Genomic DNA, 20,664 nt, shown 5'->3' on the forward strand with positions numbered 1-20,664 from the left:
AGAAGAATGTAAGCAAGCGGCAATCAACTTGTAATGATAACTACATATGAAGGAGAAAAAATATAAAATATATCGAAAAATTAAGGAATGTTCAAGAACTTAATCAACATCCGACCGCTGGCAAGGATGGGGGAAAATCAACACAGAAATCTAATCAATTGACAATCAACTTATACTGACAAAACTTATGAATGAAAGGAACACACACAATTATGACTCTGAGTCTAATTCCTCAGGTTGGATAGTTGGCACTTTAACTGGGTCAAAGCATTCATCTAGATTTTTCGCCCATTGTGAATTTTTAGATTTTTTAACATCCAACCACATTCTGACGCCTCGTTGGACAAGACTAGTTTTTGCAACTTTCTCAGCTGTCACTTTAGATGTTTTTAGCTTATACCCTAATGACAAAAGTTCCTTTCTTCTTTTACCAAGCTCCGCCGGTCCACACTGAACCCCGTCTTCTTAAGTTTCCCACACTCCTTCGTGATCATCGACCGGTCAAAGCCATCTAGGCTAACAAAAATAGGCTCTACAACCTTTTTTCGCTGTGTCCCACTTCGGAGGCTCAGAACACTCTCTGGTTCTGGTCGACTAGATTTCTTTGAAATACGATAAATGGTACTCATATGTATTTGGTTAGCGTTGGATATTCCAAGCTTAGCCTCAAAAAATGAGGCTACAGTCTGCCGAAGATTTTCCGAGCCTTGCGACGCTTCAATTCCGTGTATAATGATATTATTTTTTCTTGTATATAGTTCTGTTCGTAAATTAGAAGTCTTCACTTGGACGAGCTCAGTCTTGAGCAATTTATTTTCTGCTCTGAGTAGTTTATTTTCAGTCTATAACTGCGAAATTAACTGTAGTATTTCGTCCATCCTCCGGTCAAAATGCTCTTTTGTCACTGCCATTACTAATTTCTGACGATAATGCCGCTTTGCCTATCTAATATACTAAAATATCATCGAGTGAAACTTACTGGCAAGGACCCCGTTTTGTAATAAAACCAGTTATTACTAGGGCCCGCTTTCATCAAATGCAAATCTGAAATCCTATTCAATCGAGCTTGTTCTCAGTGAAAAAACACTGTATCCTAGGGGCGTGGCTATAGCAAATTCACTCTGCACAGCGGAGAACCACACTGCATGAATGCTCAACGATAACTGGGGTTAAGTGCTTTGGCTATTTTGGTGCTTCTGGACGTGCTAGGACGACTGAAATTGGTAGGAGTGTCAGGGAGCTGCACAAATGACCTTGATAAAGTCGTTTTCCCTGATTCGACCATCTGGGGGGCTGAAGAGAGAGGAAAACTTATATAAAATGAAGTATTTATAACTTACGAGTGGGTGATCGGATCTTAATGAATTTTGGTATTTAGAAGGACCTCGTGACTCAGAGCTCTTATTTTAAATCCCGACCGGCATAAAGCCTCCGGTTTTCTTTTTAAATCAATCTATTGGTTCTCAGAATTTTGCTAGAGCTCATGCCATATGAGCTCTTGGCTCTTCCGGCCTCGTCACAAGTGCCATATGAGTTCTTAGCTCTTGTTATTTTTTTTATTCTTATGTCGGCAGGTTTATACGATAGAAATGTCCTTGGGCCTAAAAATTTTGGCACTCACGCATAGTATTATGCTCAGAAATTCGTTTGGAAGTGCATCAGATACTGTGGGAGGAGTAACCTGAACACCGATAATTGTTTATCTTTCCTACTGCACCTAAATAAATTGGTATGGCAAAACGTGGCAATGTTATTTTTTTATACTTTTCAGTCAAAATTACAGAGATTGTGAGAGCGACGCTTGTTCAATTTAAGCAGCTGTGCAAAATTATTGACCAGAGGAAAATGTTAAAAGACATATTTTTTGCCTGAAAAATGCAATAATGCTCATTTCACGAATTGTGCAGTTCTTGTACATTCTGTTTTTTTCTTTGTTTGTTTTCTTCTTCTTTTTTTTTTGGGGGGGGGGGGGTCAAAATTCGGTGTCTCGGTCATGTCCAACAGCAACAAATACTTATTTTTTCGTTCCGTAGCAGAAAATTTCTTATTCGGTGTGAATAGCCAAAGTAAAGGAAAACTCAGCAAAAGAATGGTAAAAGAAAATGCTTTTTTTGTTATAAAAAGTTTTATTATTAAGAGTTAATATTCCTTTTTTGCTGTTCGGGTCCGATCTGACCTTGGGTGGGGGGGATGGGTGAAAGGGATGGGTTTTTGTCTTCAGTGCATCTACCCAAAATTTCGTGACAGCCTATAGAGGGTTTTTTATTGCTTGTGTTCAAACCAAAATTCTATGTGCGAATGCCAATACATGTTTTTTATCTTCATCCCTGGATACAACCGTAAAACCTCCATATAACACAAGACTTGTTATAAAGATGAATGCGCTTTTGAGAACCTTCGAGGAGGTAGAATCGCACTCCTTTTGCCTTTGAAGTTGAAGCCCGTATCCGACTGCTTAGCTCTATTTTAAGTCGTCTCGCAACTGACAAGATTAATTAAACGGCTTGGCAATGCTTATTTGTTGTTGTTTTTCTAGATCCTCTGGTGGAATTGGAGAAGAAAAACCTTATGCATGCCCAGTGCCTGGGTGCTGCAAACGGTATAAGAATGTCGATGGTATGAAATATCACGCCATAAACGGACATCGAAGAGATGAAAAGTAAGCCGGTTTGTTTTTTTTTTTTTTTTTTTTTTTTTGTAGTGACACCATTAGTTCAAAATAATAATAGGAATATCAGCCCAATTACCACTGAGTAAGAGCGGCAATAGTAATTACTAAAAACAGCGATGCTGGTTTGTGTCCGTTTGCTTTTTTTGTTATTAGCGGTCTTAAATGGTGCTTCGTAAATAGTAAGAGATGCAAACTTGAAAACAATCAAAAAGAAGTAAAAATATACGATCTAAGCTCCGAAAGTAAACTTCTCAGGGATCTTGCTACCTAACCTATGAGGAAATAGTGTTATCTTTACGAGAAACTGATTTTGAACTTCTTCTAACTACTCTAAATTTTCAAGAAATAATTCCAGAAAAGTTTGTCTTCAAATCTGTTTTGCTTTTTGGATTTTGATCGGATTTTCGGTAGTGTCCTATGCATATTAAAGTTTTAGCTCAGAACTATGTTGAAGTTCCTGTTTACGATCTGGCGTACAGGCAGAAGGAGGGGGGCTAGAATTATTTTGTCGGTATATTATGGTTGTGACGTTCGACGCAACCTAGAGAAGAATAGACTCCGTCCCATAAAATTCATAAATTTAATCTCAGGTCTTTGCTAAGCCTGATGTGAATTTTCACCTTGTCTTCCTTGTTTCCTTACCAGGGGGTCTTTAAAATATTTTGTTACGATGTCCATCCGAAGTGATTGTTGGCTCTCAACCAAACTTGATAAGAGGCAACAGCTAGTGTCGTTGAGTTAGGGGGGACTAGTCTGACCTCTGGGGGACAGGGTGAATTATAATCATTTGAATATATAACTCAAGAGCGTCATGACATTTTGGAATTTGGGACCGTTTCATTTACTGATTTGTTGAAGAGGAGAGAGACCGACTAAATTTCTGTCATTAGGATAACCTTTGGAAGAGTTCGTCGGATCTCTACCAAACTTGGCGAAAATTAAGAGCTATTACCCTAATCATATTTTCCTTATGAGTCCCCGGACCTGATATGACACCTTTGGTGGGTAGGTGATGAGGATCTATATTCTTGACTTCTGCACATCTACAAAAGGGGATGTCAGATCCTATTGAAACTTATGGAAAGTAAAACTGAGACTCAATAGACTGGCTTTTTGTAGTCTGTTCATCGTTTGACCAGAGCTGGTATTTGGGAGGGGAAAGAGGTTTTTCCCCGGGCCCAAAAACATTAGGGGTGCAAAATTTCAAATAAATAATCTAACGGCATAATAATTTTGTATTTTTTTAATTTCAGTTGTATTAAAATAAAGCAGAGAGGTAGTTGGCAGTAAGCTAAGTATAAGCAAGTTGAATCTAAAATTTTCACTTTTCCCGTGTCTTCATTGCCATTCCTTGAAAATAAAGTTAGTAGCAATGCAAGTAAAATATTGCGATGATTCAGATCCCGTTCAGTTGTTCCACGAACTCCAAGATATTGGATAAAAAAACCATTCAACACTGACGCATTTCCTTTAAGAAACCTAAAGATGTATCAGAATTAATTTTGCATTGTGGAAATAAAGGGGTCTTCGCAAACGTAAAGTAGCGATTGCAGTGTCGGTGGCCAGTACTGAAAGGCCGCTTAGTAAACTTAGATCAATATTAATCCACCTCAGATCGACTATGGGTCAGCAGTGACTTATGATCTAGTGTTAGTATGCATAGAATGTGAAGAATTAGAATCAATCTATTGCGACAAGATGACTAATAATTTTTCAGAGGATAAAATAAGAATCAGATTGAAACAAATGGAAATTTCGTTAATAAATGAAAATTTTACTAATAGATGAAAATTTTGTTAAAATTTAGCCAGTGAGTTTTTGGGAGACATGGAGTGGGCGCTAATCAAAGTTTGTGCCAGGAGTAAGAGATGCCAGAACCGTCACTGCATTTGACATCTATGGGGGGAGGAAGGTAGGGCTTTCAATATTTGTCCAGTTACTGGGCGGGCTGGTCTGCTTCAACCGATCATGATCAAGAGATTCATGATTTCGGATGTCCGTGCTCAATCCTAGCTCGTGCTCAATCCTAGCTCTGTGAACAACTACTATATTCTTTTCTTTTGCATTCATCAGAATTATTTATCGGATTTCAGCTAAACGTGGCAGAAGAGGGAGGGTCATCAGCAAGAGTTCGGTTAGCCCTTTAGGGACTTGATTCGTAAGCTCGGAAAATTCCCTGCTAGAAATAAGTGCCATATGCGCTGTGAGATATTCATTTTTTTTTTTCGTAAACCGACCGTTATATATAACAGGTCGTATAACTATCTGTGACTGCAGTAAATTGACCAGGGATGTCCAACAGACAATTAAATCAGATGCTTTGTCGATTCATTATTAATGAATTAATAATGATCGACAAGCTTGATTAATGTCAAGCTTTGTCGGTTTTTCGACAATAATAATGACAATAAATGACAATTAATAATGATAATAAAGCTTGATTAATGTCAAGCTTTGTCGGTTTTTCGTAAACCGACAGTTATATATAACAGGTCGTATAACTATCTGTGATTGCAGTAAATTGACCAGGGATGTCCAACAGACAATTAAATCAGAAGTCTTGTCGATACAGGGATTCTCCATGGAATGTAGCTGTGAGATATTCATTTTTTTTTCCGTAAACCGACCGTTATATATAACAGGTCGTATAACTATCTGTGACTGCAGTAAATTGACCAGGGATGTCCAACAGACAATTAAATCAGAAGCTTTGTCGATTCATTATCAATGAATTAATAATGATCGATAAGCTTGATTAATGTCAAGCTTTGTCGGTTTTTCGACAATAATAATGACAATAAATGGCAATTAATAATGATAATAAAGCTTGATTAATGTCAAGCTTTGTCGGTTTTTCGTAAACCGACCGTTATATATAAATGGTCGTATATCTATCTGTGACTGCAGTAAATTGACCAGGGATGTCCAACAGACAATTAAATCAGAAGCTTTGTCGATACAGGGATTCTCCATGGAATGTAGTCCAATGTGTGGATCCATAATTGTGACACATGGATCACGGTTTTTGCAACACGTTACGAGGTCTTAATGCCAGTTTTTACGGTGTTTGTCGTTTCAGGGGAAAATGTCATAATAACCCTAACGGTAGGTGCGTTTGCAGGATTTTTTTTTTTGGAAGTGGGGTAGAGAAAACGCGAATAAGGTTGTTTTACATAAAAAATCCTAGAATCCATTGACAAAAATCCGATATTTCTTAAGCCTGCATTGGACCCCCCCCCCCCCTCGCGTGTTTATGTTCTGTCATTCTACAAGAGGTGGAAAATAGCTGGATGGTCTATAAATATTTAATTGTTAAATTCCAAGATTTAAATCCATCTAATGTAGTTTTCTAGGTGATAAGAGGACTCAAATATCCGTCTCTAGAAGTTGAAGGGCTTCCTACTCTTACCCCCACAAACCAAAACCTTGGTTGCATATTAGTCAAAACTGGGGTATAAAACAGAAATTTCCAACGAAGGTTTTTCTTTTCTATTGAAGTCAATATTTGTGCAAGGTCCGGTTGCAATTCATTATGTGTCACTTTTTACAACCTCGGTGAAAAGTTAGAATTTAGAATCTTAGACTGTTTTAACTGCAGAATCAGGTGTTCCGCAAGCTCTTCTTGGGTATTTAATTTGACTCCAGACATTACTTTATTGTTTCTGGTTTGTAACTCCTATATCAAATCCAGTTTTTATTTATCTTCATTCAGATAGTTGAGTCTTCTAATAAAGATGCTAAAAAAAATCAACGGTATAGTAAAAAAAAAAGTATTCTAATTCTAAACATTTCATTGGGTATTTAGTCTGGATATTTCATATTGACCCAAAAACGATATTGACAATAATTTGGTTATATCTTACCAGTTGAGTTCCTAATCTTGAAGTTAAGTATGGTATCCAAAAGATGGGACTGGCTGGGTCGTTGGGAAAGTTTTTTTACAACGCAGTACTCATTGATTACTGTTGTACATGGTAGGAGGCATGGAGGCACAAATGCGGCGGCATGATTCGAGGCAAAATCTGTTATTTAGTGTATTCTTCGTAAAATTATGAGACTGAGACAGGTGCATTGGGCAGGCCTGATTTTAAAACTTCTGCATCTGGTTTATGATTACTTAATTACAAAAAGACAAAATGCAAAATGTTTAGGACAAAATTAGCCTAAAGTATTTATATAACAAAAAAATCAGAAAAGCGCCCAAAACAAAATCTGAAGACAAATATAAGTAATTTTTACCTAAAACAAAACGATAAAATTTCAAAACTCGCTATAACTCAAGGTGGTAATTATTATTATAAAAAAAGCTCGTATCATTCTAAAACGTCGTTCAAACTAAATATTGCAGCATTAAAATCTAATCCTACAGTCGAGGTTGTAGCCAGATTTGAACCCCCGCCCCTCAAAACTTTGATCTGAATCGTAAAAAAGCAACAACAATGCACATAAACAAATATGGCGGGCCCTTGCCTACAACTGATGACTTGCAGCTAAAATTCGCTAAAACAACGAAAAAACGAGCGTGGTTTTTTGTAAGTGAGTAAAACGAAAAGATAAAGCATATATTTCGGCTAAGATCTCCGCCAAGCCGTCTTCAGTGAAAAAAAAGGGCAAAAAATCATCTTGTACATTACGCAAACAGAAGAACAAATCAACTCAACCAAGAGTGAAGAAAAATAAATCAGAAATAAAAGAGGATGTTTATAGGTATAAAGAAAAAGCTTAAAAGAAATTACAAACAGCAAATATACTGTCTCATCAGTAATAAATCGTCCAAGAGTAGATCTGACGAAAGCAATGAAGCCAGAGAGAATTGGTATAGCTTTTCTTAAGTATAGCATATTTTCTAGACAGGGATTTTGCCTTTCTATCTTACAAAAGGGAAAATGTGTTATAAAGTACAAGGTGGCTTTTTCTTGTGAAAATCCGGGTGTCAAATGAGGAAACATATAATCATTCTTTCGATTGACCTGGGGAAGCCTACTCTGGTCAAAAGTCGAAAAAAAAAAAAAAAAATGATGTTCCTCAATAACGAAGGAACAATGAGTTTTCTAGAAAATTTTCTTACTGTATCAGAACTGATTTGTATGAACTCAACGGAATAGTCAAGGATGTGGCTTGAGAATTCGTTCACGCTTTAATGTTTAGTTGTTTTTTGTGTTTTTTTTTTTTTTTTTTTGTGTTTTTTTATGGCACTTGGTATTAACCAAGTGACATATAGGAATCGCCAATTCTGTCGGTCAGTCTGTCGGTTCCCGGTTTTGCTACTATAGGCACTTCCAGGTAACCTAAGACGATGAAATTTGGCAGGCGTATCAGGGACCGGACCAGATTAAATTAGAAATAATCATTTTCCCGATTTGACCATCTGGGGGGAGGGGGAGTGGGGTCCGATTAATTCGGAAAAAATAGAAAAAATGAAGTATTTTTAACTTATGAGCGGGTCATTGGATCTTAATGAAATTTGATTTTTGGAATGATATTGTGTCTCAGAGCTCTTACTTTAAATCCCGACCGGATCTGATGACATTGGGGGGAGTTGGAGGGGGAGAAACCTAAAGTCCCGGTTTTGCTACTTTAGGCACTTTCAGGTAAGCTAGGACGATGAAATTTGGCAAGCGTATCAGGGACTGGACCAGATTAAATTAGAAATAGTCGTTATCCTGATTTGACCATCTGGGGGAGGGAGGGGGGGCTCGTTAATTCGGAAAAAATAGAAAAAATGTAGTATTTTTAACTTATAAGCGGGTGATTGGATCTCAATGACATTTGATGTTTAGAAGGATTAGGGGTCTTAGAGCTCTTATTTTAAATCCCGATTGCCACAATCCAGGTCTGGATTGCCACAATCCAGGTTATATATATATATATATATATATATATATATATATATATATATATATATATATATATATATATATATATATATATATATATATATATATATATATATATATATATATATATCTTAAATTGCCTCGAGAAACGATTGATTTTGTTTTTAAGTCCGATGGGCTTAAAAAATAGAAATTGAACTGTGATTAAGCATGAGGAAAAACAAAACAAAAAAATTGGGCGTGAATACTTATGCTGATAAAGAAACCGATTTTTTGTTGTTGTTGTTGTTTTTTCTTTCTTTTTTCGCTAGAAACCGCAAAAAGAAACACAAATTAATTAAAAAGAGTGTTAGAATTAAGTATGAGGGAAAAAAAGAAATCGAAAAAAAGAAACACAAATTAATTAGAAAGGGTACTTAGAAAGGGAATTAGAAAGGGAATTAAGTATGAGGAGAAAACAAAACCAAAAAATTGGATGTGAATATTTATGCCGATAAAGTAACCTTTTTTTTGCGTAGAAATTGAAAAAAGAAACAGATTAATTAGAAAGAGTATTAGTATAAGCATGGTATGGAATGGAGGAAAACAGCCGCTAGAATTGACCAAGTATAGGAAACAAATTTTACTGCGTGCATTATTATAAGTGCTAAAGTTACCCGTTTTTTTCTATTTTCTTTCGTTTTTATTTTAGTAGTTAGTTTTTCGTACTACTTCCGTTCGACAAGAAGTGCAGTCAATCCAGAAGTGCTTATGTAGCTTACTGTCCCTCCTTTCATTTCCTGTCATCAATTGGCAAGCTCAGGATTGCTCTTCAACAAAAGTGTGTAATCAATATAGTTGCTGTGCCAGAACTACCAATGCCCTTATATTTCATCGGTCTCCCCGTCAAAGGTCGTGTCAATACGAGCGTGATTTGTTTCATAATTTTAAAATGTCCTGCCAAAACTATTTATATATTGTCGCATTTTTGGCACATGTCACTGTTCCTTGAATTGTCTATTTGAACAGGTTGCTGATGAGAAGCCAGGACCGGGACTTTTTTTTTCTTATTACTCTTATGCATTTCATTTAATAGATAACAGTTACCAGAGCGTTTACTGAAAGAAAAGTTATGATGGCTAGGCCATGTTATACAAACGAAGAATGATAGATTCCCAAAAAGGTTGCTTGTTTTCTATTCATCTTGGGCCAGATAAAGTGGGATTGGAAGGGGTCATAAAGGATGAACTATTAATATTGTTAATATCGGGATGGGCTGACCAAGATGAATCAAAGCTCATGCCACAAAAATCTATTTTTCCCATGCCACAAAAATCTATTTTTCCCATGCCCAAAATGAAATTTGATTACTGATGAGAATAACTAATACTTAGTTTATGTGGGAGCAAAGAGTGAAAATTTAAACTGAATGGGGTGGAGGAGGAGAGGGTGTCGCTGTTGTTCTTAGCTGGCTTGTTAACGCAGTAATAGTAGTAGTTGCATAAAAGTCCTACATTCCTGATTACGGTTGTTTACCCACTGTCATTTCGGTGTCAAACATTTTCTTTAAGAGGCCTCCCAGTGTCCTTTCTTAAAATATAATAAAAAGAAGAAGGAATAGTCAAAACTAGAAGTACCCGATGCATAAAAATTTAAATGCTCTTCTGTGTATGCCAGTAAGACATTAAAAGCTAAAGCTACACATAACCTTTGCAAATACAACTAACAAAAGAAACTTTCACAATAAGTAAGAATTCATCCAAGGATTTAGTTAGTCTATCCCCACTCACCCTCAAAATATATTCTGAATTTACGCGTTTTGCCAGTGAAAATTCGAGTTTAGTTTGTTATTAATGTATGATCGATCCTATATGTTTCTCTTTCGCGCTCTCTTTTTCTCTGTCTCTTACTCTCTCTCTCTCTCTCTCTCTCTCTCTCTCTCTCTCTCTCTCTCTCTCTCTCTCTCTCTCTCTCTCTCTCTCTCTCTCTCTCTCTCTCTCTCTCTCTCTCTCTCTCTCTCTCTCTCTCTCTCTCTCTCTCTCTCTCTCTCTTTCTCTCTCTCTCTCTCTCCCACACTCTCTCTCTTTCTCTCTCTATATTCTTCTCTCATATCGACTGATCTAATTTTTCTTGTCTCTTTTTGTGTTAAGGACAAGCCGTAGATCATGCTTAATTTTAATTGAGCCTTTGACATTTACCTTGGTTTTTGGCATCCTTGGCATCAGCTTCTCTCTCCTTGGAACTCACCTGTTCTCAACTTTTCAAATTTATTTGTTTTTTCTAGGGCATATAAAGCTTATAAATGTTATTGTGGGAAGGCGTACAAGACAGCCCAAGGCTTAAAGAAACATTATCTAGCTCATCAACTGAGGGTAACTAGAAAAGTTACTCTTATCACCCTCAACAATGGCTGGCCTTCAGCTTTTTGGACTCAAAGCATTACAGGTTTCTTATTTTTGTTTATTTGTGTCAAAAGCTACTATGAGGCTGTCGAAGCGTCAAGTCCCCTTAGGCCGACCCATTGGTGAAAATAACCTCATCATGGTCTTCTCTGTTTTGGCTATCTTAAATGAACATCCAAAGGTTTCTAAGTTTTTGTTTAATAATCCACCCAAACCGCTCCTCGACATTAATATACCGAGTAGAACCGCATCACATAAATATATAAAAAAATTAAATAAAATGTATTCAATGTAATTACCAATTAATTTCCTATGAAAGAATTGGGGGAAAATAGTACTAAGAGAGAAAACAAAATATTACCCTTAAAGAGGAAGTATTTGCTTTCTTACAAGCTGACCCGGAATCTCATTAGATTTTCTTGACTAAACATTTGACAACCTAAAAAGTCAGAAAGCTAGAAAATATGTTTTAAGTTGAAGTATGGCAAAAGCTGTATTTATAATGTTGATTATGCATCATGCATTTTTTTACGATATACAAAGCATTTGATACTCTAAATCACTCTAAATTGTTTGAAAAATTGAATAACTCTGGAATTCATGGAAGAGCATTGGATTTAATAAAGTCATATCTACGAAATCGTGGATTCCAAGTAGAAGTCCAAGACCATCTGTCTCAGCCTCACTCCTTGGATGATATTGAAGTATCCCAGGGGTATATACTCGGACCGTTACTGTTTTATGTATTGCAAAATAAACTACTACTAACAATTCACCTGAGCACCAAGCCGCCTGAGGCCGACAAAGCCACTCACGCTCCTCCTCTATCCCAATCTATTCAAAGCCTCGCTCTTTATACCCTCCCAGGAAGTTCCCATTTCCTTTAAATCTTTCTTTGTGACATCCCCCCACCCTAGACGAGGACAACTGGCTTTCTGTTTAGCCCTAGACGGATGGCCGAAAAGGACAATCTGTCATCCTTCATCCGCAGAACATGGCCTAGCCATCTCAGCCTTTCTTATATTATAGCCCTAGAAAGCGGGTTTGAACCGCATTTTTCGTACAGACTACAGTTTGAAATACGGTCAGTCAGCCGGGTGTCCAAAACAATGTGTAGGCAATTTCTCTGGAAAACATCTAGTAAATCTCCATCCGTTTTTCGGAGCGCCCATGCTTCAGAGCCGTATTTGACCACTGTCATCACTGTACCTTCCAATGTTCTAATCTTGGTTTGCAGATTTATCTTCCTATTCTTCCAAACTTTTTTTTTTTACTGTGAAAAAACACACTGTGTTGGCTATTCTACTTTTGACCTATTCACTGCTCCCACCTGATCAATTTTTGCGTTACCCAATTTCACCTTTTCATCTTCACTTATTCCTAGCCTTTGTGACTTAGTCTTCTTAACATCAGCATAATCTAAGTCCAGGAGAGTTTTTCTTCCCCATTTGATTCCGTGGTCTCCCATTGCCTTTACTATGCTCCTTAGCACAAAGTCTATCAAAATGATCCATATAAAGGGGGATAGAACGCAGCCCTGTTTAACTCCTGGTTTAGTACAAAATCAGCTACTAATCGTATTTCCTACCTTAACCGCAGTAGTGTTATTCTTGTACATAGTACTAAACACTTTTATATATTTGTCTGGTATACCATACAAGGATAAGACCTTTGCTAAAGCTCTTCTATCAACAGAATCGAACGTTTGCTCATCGTCTATAAAACTGAGGACCTAAGGTGTTTGACAACTAAGGCATTTCTCAATTATTAACCTAAGAGTGAAAATTTGGTTGACACATCCTCTTCCTTTTGTAAAAATCGCACTGTTCATTGTTAATTGCATTGTTAATTACGGCACTCACTCTTATCACCTTTCTTATACAATAGTTTAATTAAGGTTTTGTTAAAATCGTTAGGTACTTCCCTTTTTTCAAAAATCATATTCATAATCTTCAGTTACTTATTTCTAACCTCATATTTAAGAAACTCATTTACCACTCTGTCACCACCTGAAGCCTTATTATTTTTTAATACTTTTAGTTCTGTCGCTAATTCTTCCTCACAAAACAAATCTTTTTTCACGTCCAAGATATCACAAACTTTTTCATTTTCCTCTGTATCTTTTCCTGCAACTGTATCTCGGTTTAGCAAATTCTCAAAATGTCCCGCCCGTCTCGCTTTAACACTTTCCTTATCACTAGTTATGGCCCCGTTCCTTTCTTCTACTGGGCAAGTCCGGATTGACTGCTCCCTCTCAATTTATTAACAGGCTAGTACAAAATTCTACAGAAGACAAAAGTCTTCTAAACTACTATTACTACTAATGACTCGCTGCAGCACCAAGCCGCATGAGGCCAACACAGCTAAGCAAACTCTTCCTCCAGCCTAATCTATTCAAGGCCCCCCTCTTTACACCCTCCCAGGAAGTTCCCATTTCTTTTAAATCTTTATTTATGACATCCTCCCAACCCAGACGAGGACGACCTGCTTTCCGTGTAGCCCCAGACGGTTGGTCAAAGAGAACAATCTTCAAGAATCTGTCATCCTTCTTCCGCAGAACGTGGCCTAGCCATCTCAACCTTCTTTTCATTATAGCCTTATAAAGCGGGATTGAACCACTTTTTTCGTACAACCTACTGTTTGAAATACGGTCAGTCAGCCGGGTACCCAGAACAATCCGTAGGCAATTTCTCTGGAAAACATCTAGTAAATTTTCGTCTGTTTTTCGTAGCGCCCATGCTTCAGAGCCATATTTGACCACTGTCATTACTGTAGCTTCCAATATTCTAATCTTGGTTTGCAGACTTATCCTCCTATTCCTCCAAACTTTTTCTAACTGTGAAAAAAACACCCTAAGCCTTAGTTATTCTACTTTTAACATCTTCGCTGCTCCAAGGTAAGTGAAGCTGCGAACCTGATCAATCTTTTCGTTACCCAACGTCACCTTTTCATCTTCACTTATTCCTTGCCTTAGTGACTTAGTCTTTAACATTAATTTTCAAGCCTATTCTAGCACCTTGAACCCGCAAAACCTCTAAAAATTCATTCATTTTGCTCACACTTTAATCTAATATGCTTAAATTATCAGCAAAATCTAAGTCCAGGGACGTTTTTCTTCCCCATTTGGTTCCGTGGTCTCCCATTGCCTTTCCTGTGCTCCTTAGGACGAAGTCCATCAAAATGGTCCATATAAAGGGGGATAGAACACAACCCTGCTTAACTCCTAATTTAATACAAAACCAGTTGCTAACTTTATTTCCTACCTTAACCGCAGCAGTGTTATTCTCGTACATAGCATAAATCACTTTAATGTATTTTTCTGGTATACCATATAAGGATAAGACCTTTGCTAACTCTCTTCTATCAGCAGAATCGAAAGCTTGATCATAATTGATAAAGCTGAGGGCCAAAGGTGTTTGACATCGAAGGGACTTCTCAATTATCAACCTAAGAGTGAAAACTTGATCGACACATCCTCTACCTTTTCTAAAACCGCACTGTTCTTCCCTTAAAACTTTATCTACAGCGTATCTCAGTCTAAAAAGTATCATACTACTAAGTAGTTGGCTGCCTACAGAGACCAGACTATTGCCTCGATAATTACGACTCTCACTCGTGTCACCTTTCTTATACAGTGGTTTAATTAATGTTTTCCTAAAATCATTAGGTACTTCCCCTTTTTCCAAAATCATATTCATAATCTCCAGTAGCTTATTTCTATTGTCAGAGCCACCATATTTAAGAAACTCATTTATTACACTCTCAGCACCTGGAGCTTTATTATTTTTTAATCCTTTTAGTACTGTTGCTATTTCTTCCTCACAAAACAAATCTTCCTTCACATCCAAGGTTTCGCGAACTTTTTCATTTTCATCTATATCTTTTTCTGCTACTGTATCTCGGTTTAGCACATTCTCAAAATGTTCTGCCCTTCTTTCTTTAACTTTTTCCTTATCACCAATTTTACATTCCTTTTTTTTATATTATCTATTACTCAGATAATTCTTGTACAAACCCCTTCCCCTCTCTATAAAACATAAAGCTTTTTCACTAATTTTCCTAGCCCCAGTCTTAACTTTCTTCGTTAAGACACTATTAGCTACTTCACAACTTATTTTTCTAAAATTATTCCAACCATCTTCCAAATTTTCAAATTTCAAACTCTCAAGTTTAGTATTCAACTCTTCGTGGAAAGCTTCTCTCAAGTTCTCATCCTTGAGCCTAGCAACATCATAACTTCCTGGGAGGTAGTTACCCTTCTGAAATTTCAGTTTCAAATTAACACTAGACAATACTAGACGTTTATCTTTACTTTTAACGTCAAAAACAGCACTCTTATATACCCTAGTATCTTGTATTGATCCTGCCAGCCTTTGGTTTACTGTAACATAATCAATAAGGTTTGCAGTCTTGCCATCACGTAAATACCAGGTCAACTTATAGGCGATTGTATGACCAAACATCGTATTTGTTATAACTATATTGCTATGCCTACAAAATTGCAGAAGTTTGTAGCCATTCCTATTTTCTTTTCCTACACCAAATTTACCTTGGCTAAAATACCATCTATCCCTAGTTCTATCGACACAAGCGTTAAAATCTCCTTGTAAAAACACCATATTTCTACCTGGGACCCTGTCTATTTGCTCCTGTAACTGTAAGTAAAATTCATGAGTCACTAGTATCTCCATCAGTCGGTTCAACAGGGGCATATACTGCTATAACCGATACCCTAAACTTTTCAGTCATAAAATGACCAATTAGTATTATATTAAATCCTTTCCCAGCCTAACGAAGACTTAGCAGCTTCCTTATTCATCATGAGCTCTTCTCCTTGATTATGTACCCCATCTTTCCTGTCTGAGAAAACAAATTCTATTTAACCCAATTTCATGCTTTCTACTCCTGGGGTATGAGTTTTTGAAATTCCTACTAAGATCTATAATATATAAAACTAATATGCTAATATTACTTATAATATTTAATATGGTAAAATATAACTCTGAGTTCTGAATTCTTTATTTAACAATAAAGTCGATAAACAAAAAAATTGCTTCAAGACAATCTCCCCCATAAGGCTCCATGGCCGGGAAAGAACAGGGAAAAAAATTACCAAAAAAAAAAATATATATATATATAAACGAAATCCAAAAAACAAAATTGAGTCGCCCGCCTTAATAATCTCCAAAAAATGACAAGCTAGGCAGGGGGTAGCACACAATTTCACCAACTCAATCCAGAGACATCAACTCCCAAGGGAAACCGGAATATAAAATAAAGAGACAAAAAAAAACAACAAACAAACAAAATTATTTACTAGCTAGAAAACCTCTAACATAATTTTTGAACATACCAAACGAGTGGCAGCTTCGTACGAACTCTGGAAGCGTGTTCCAGATCCTGTTGCAAGCTGTCAGAGGGTTGAAGTCAGACCTCACTGACGGTGTATGAAGAACCAGTAAATTGTTGGAGGTGCGGAGATGATAAGTCGATTGATCAGAAACAAAAGATATATTATTACATAGGACAGCAGGAAAACTAAAATAATATTTATAACTCCTAATAATATTTTCTTCTTATTTGTTGGGGGGAACACGTTAAAGAAAAGAAATCCCATGCTCATAAACTACACAATATTAAAGTTTTTCTAATAACATTTGGAAACTACCATGACTCGTTATTTAAATAACTAGAAGAGGCTTCAATTAGTCTGGGACAAGATTTACTACGGTTTCTGAGATCAATTACTTTGGATGAATGACAAGTACTGTTTGGAGGGCTACCTGAAATTTTTATATGTTATCAGATCACAATGCAAACGGAGTTAGGGATGTCTTTTTTTTAGAATTTTTGGTATTCCTATTCCACTTTATTAGGACTGGAAGGAAAAATATACTGTTCGAAGGGTTTCTTTGTACAATAATATAACGTACAATATAACAACAATATAATATAACGTACAATAATAATGTAATAATTTGTACAATAATATAATACTATAATAATAAAACGGAAAAGTAAAATAATGTAACATGTTGTCCTTCCGAATAACCCTGAATTAAGAAGGATGCATCTAGGGATTTCTCAGACGTTATTAATCAGTGCGGTAGAGTTAACCACGCGCATACGCAGATTATGCGCATGTTTTGGGTGAAATTCAGTTAGGTTGGTTCTATTTCCAAACTCTTAAGCTGTATTGAACTGTGCAATCCCAAAAAATACTCGAAATTCAGTTATATAGATCCCAAAAAGAATGTCGCCAAAAGCCAAGTCCACAAAATACGTGTTCATGCTGCATGACGTTCCTTTCAAATTGTGCAAGTTTTTCTAATAGCTTTTGATGGTGATACATTTATTGAAAAAAAAATGATTTTTCTATTCCATTATTTATATTAATTGCTCTATGATTAACCTAAGAATAATTGTCACAACATGTCCTAAGATTGGTTTTCTCTTCTGAAGGCGAGAACTGTAATATTAACTGAAGAGCTTAATTCAATATCTGTTCTTTTTTGGGAACTTGTTTTAATTTAAAATAGCCGTGCTTCAACCATGAGCGTTCTTTCGTACTTTATCACTATTCATTTTCTACCCTTCGCCCGTATATTATTTTGCTTTTTATGTAAGTAGGTAAAGTTTTGGAGCCTGTCGTTTCCTAAATTATTTAGGGATCATATACAGATAGCTAAAAAGGAGGAAAGACTTTGTAATATAGACTACATGTCTCCAGACGGAATAATTCAATCAAATTTGTTAACACAAGCCTTTTAACAGCATAATTAGGATTTTTAAGAAGTATTACAGCACCGACTTCCATTAAAAAATTTTCGATTTTATTTTATTTTTTATTATTATTTTAGTAGTTTCATCTTATTTTTCTATATAAAGTTCTCAAAATTGTGATAAAAAAAATAATTTTGTGTGTTCTACCAGGATAGCTATGCATAGTTCGAAAAGACATTCGTATCATATTTTGTATTCTCTCTTTCTTTCTTTCTCTGTCACCATTCATCTTCTTTGGTCTTGCAGCTTTTAACCTTCATTATCTTATCCACAGAGGAAAAATACTGTTTATATCAATTCTTCTTTCAGGCACTAACTCCAGCTCAGTTGGCTCGCTTAGGAAGTGGAACGGCTCAACTTGTAGATCGTCCACGACCCAAAGTACTCAAAGTACCTGCTAAAATGTTTCAAGATAGACTATTACGGAAGGCAGAGCAAACGCCAATGCTCTGCGACTTTGGTGATTCGGAATTACCAATACACTCCCAACCGACATCTATAGATCCGACGAAAAAACTTCGTCTGGCTGTCCCTTTGTCAAGTCTCTCCAACTTGCACAACAAAAAGCCGGTGAAGAGCTGTATGGAAACAAGTAATGACTTATTCCCTGATGCGCTTGAAGATTCATCATTGAATCTGCCGCCAACGCCCACGTCGCCTATTTGCGATGCTGAATACGAATCGCTTTTTAGCTGATGTGTGGACTCGTTTCCAAGGCTTGGAAAATTTGGTCTCTGACCCCATTTGTTTGCACTTTGCTTACATTAAGCACAAGTTTTGAAGTTTTATTGCCTTACGAGGTATTTTTTACTGTGACCTGAGACCGACAAAAAGAAATATTTTGAGACTTTTTCCAAGCCGTCGTACTTTGAAATGTAGCTCAGTTTTAAGTTTTGAAAAAGATCTCAGTAGTATCGTCTGATTTTTTTCTTCTTCTTCTTTTTTTTTACTATGGAACTCTAAGACCGTTCTGGTTTTCCAAAAAAATTTTTTTTAGATGTGTCTTCAGAAGTCCGATGTGTCTTCAGAAGTTATGTTCCTTATACATATTGAAGTGGTTTGGGGAAATTGGACTGTACAAATCATATCTGGAATTGAGTCAAGCATGGGAATTGTTTAATTTGTTATCTGTTGATGTTTATAAATTTTCTGGTGTTTTTATTTGTATGATTAAGGACGTTTAGACACACTTCCATATTCTCTACATACTTTCTCCTTTTGAAAAAACTTTATAAATTATTATAAAATTGTTGACCATATGTACAGCATACTTATACCAGTTTTTCCAGTCAATGTTTTCAATCCTCATGAAAATCCTTACATCCTTAAAATTTTCATGTTAATCCTAACAGTGTGAAGACCTCTACCAAGAAATATTGACGTACATCACTATATGCTACTTTTAAGTCATTGAACCAGATTTAGACTGCATTAATTAATTACTCTTATATCAAAAGGCGATGAATATAAAAACTTCTCAGTGCGTCCAATATGGACAAAAAGGCTTAAGGATTTTGGTTTGACAAGTCAAATTATTGCCACTTTTTTCATTCCTTTTTCAAGATCAGACCTTTTTCTTTTCTTTTTTTTTGCATATAATGATGAAGCTTTCCCCCCACTCTCCTTCCAAATTTGTTTAGTTGCCCCCCCCCCCGTAATTTTTTCTTCTTTGGCAATTTCTGGAAAACAAAAAGTTGAACGACCACCTTAATTTTGTTTGTTCAATGAAGCCATGAGACAATGAAACTGTGTTAAGGAGAATAATTTGCTAATGTACTACAATTTAAATCATTTTCGATTCCCTTCTCCTCTGAAAAGTTCATTGAATAGCATTACTTGAGTGTTTTCAATTTTGAAACTAGAGTTTTAACAGCTCAAGTAAGAAATAAGGGTTTTTTCAGGTCCATACAATTAGAAATTTGCGTCATTAGCATCAATAGATTAACTGATCATTCCTTTTTCAAATGTCCTCATATGTATTATGCCCCCCCCCCCCGCCATTAACCGAAGCAAATAGTTAATGTTCTTTCTGATGTTTTAACTAGATGGACCTTTGGTTTGTTGGGTTAACAGGGTTGTGAGAACACTAAGCTGAAAATGGGCTCATTGGGAATGTTTTCAGTCGCTTTGGAGGCTTCCAATAATTTTGTAAACCGTTGATAGTTTAGGTACAAATTACATTCTGATTGCTTTAGATAAGAAAACGCAGAAAACTGGTTCAAGTTTGTTTATTTTGTTATTTTCTCTCAAGTGCAAATATGTCAAGTAATGTTAAACCCAATTTTCGAGGGAGGAGATTTTCTAATCTTACGCCACTTTTAATCTAGTATTTCAGTTGTAACTCTGGGTAACTTTTCTGGATTATCATCAAGTAAAAGCAAATGTATACCTATTCTTTCTCGAGTTGGTTGAATCATTCAAGGTCTAATCTGAGAGCAGACATAAATGTCGCTGTTTGATTAGAAATATATGAGCACTCTATATGTTCTTATCTTACATGTTCAAATTGTATATGTTCAACTTGCCTCTTAAGCCACGTTCTCATTCAGCGCATGGGGTGGTGACCAAAATATGCCAAATTGAAACCAATTAAAGGGTTAAAAAAAACTTTTTTTGGCTGGTGTTTGAAAAAAAATAATTAAGACGTGGCTTTGGCATTGTATTCAAATGAGGGCTACTAAAATATGCAAGCTATTTCGACTTGAAACTGGAATATTGGGTCAGAATATTGTGTCAGTTATGCCCCAATTAATTGAGTCATTGTTACGGTACCTTAGTTTGGCTATTGGTGTTTTGGATGCTAAAATAATTGAAAATTTCAATCGGTTACATGTCTAGTCTGCAGAATAAAAATCCTTGTTAAACGTTATTAGTACAACAAAATGATCCAAGAATTAAACTTGAAGGATGGAATTTAAGTTTTAAGTGAAGAATAGGATAGATTACTCTCTTGACTCTCTTAACTTAAATATTGTGTCCAAAATCAAAGGAT

The 20,664-nt window shown here is 36.1% G+C and overlaps 1 protein-coding gene across 7 annotated transcripts in view; it reads left to right on the forward strand.

Moving 5' to 3' along the window:
• The window catches only part of LOC136035336 (E3 SUMO-protein ligase EGR2-like), a 99,251-nt gene extending 79,187 nt beyond the window's left edge, over positions 1 to 20,064 (forward strand). For 2 of the 7 annotated variants that reach the window (XM_065717071.1, XM_065717073.1), the window contains 3 exons: positions 2,537 to 2,659; positions 10,772 to 10,932; positions 18,670 to 18,833. In XM_065717071.1, coding sequence (XP_065573143.1) covers positions 2,537 to 2,659; positions 10,772 to 10,932; positions 18,670 to 18,725 — 340 coding nt within the window. In that variant the 3' untranslated portion in view covers positions 18,726 to 18,833. Of the gene's footprint in view, positions 1 to 2,536; positions 2,660 to 10,771; positions 10,933 to 17,981 lie in introns of all 7 variants that reach the window. The other 5 variants (XM_065717076.1, XM_065717075.1, XM_065717070.1 and 2 more) reach the window with 3 other exon arrangements.
• Positions 20,065 to 20,664: the final 600 nt, after the last annotated feature.

This window comes from Artemia franciscana, chromosome 14, assembly GCF_032884065.1.
Source record: "Artemia franciscana chromosome 14, ASM3288406v1, whole genome shotgun sequence".
Taxonomy (NCBI): domain Eukaryota; kingdom Metazoa; phylum Arthropoda; class Branchiopoda; order Anostraca; family Artemiidae; genus Artemia; species Artemia franciscana.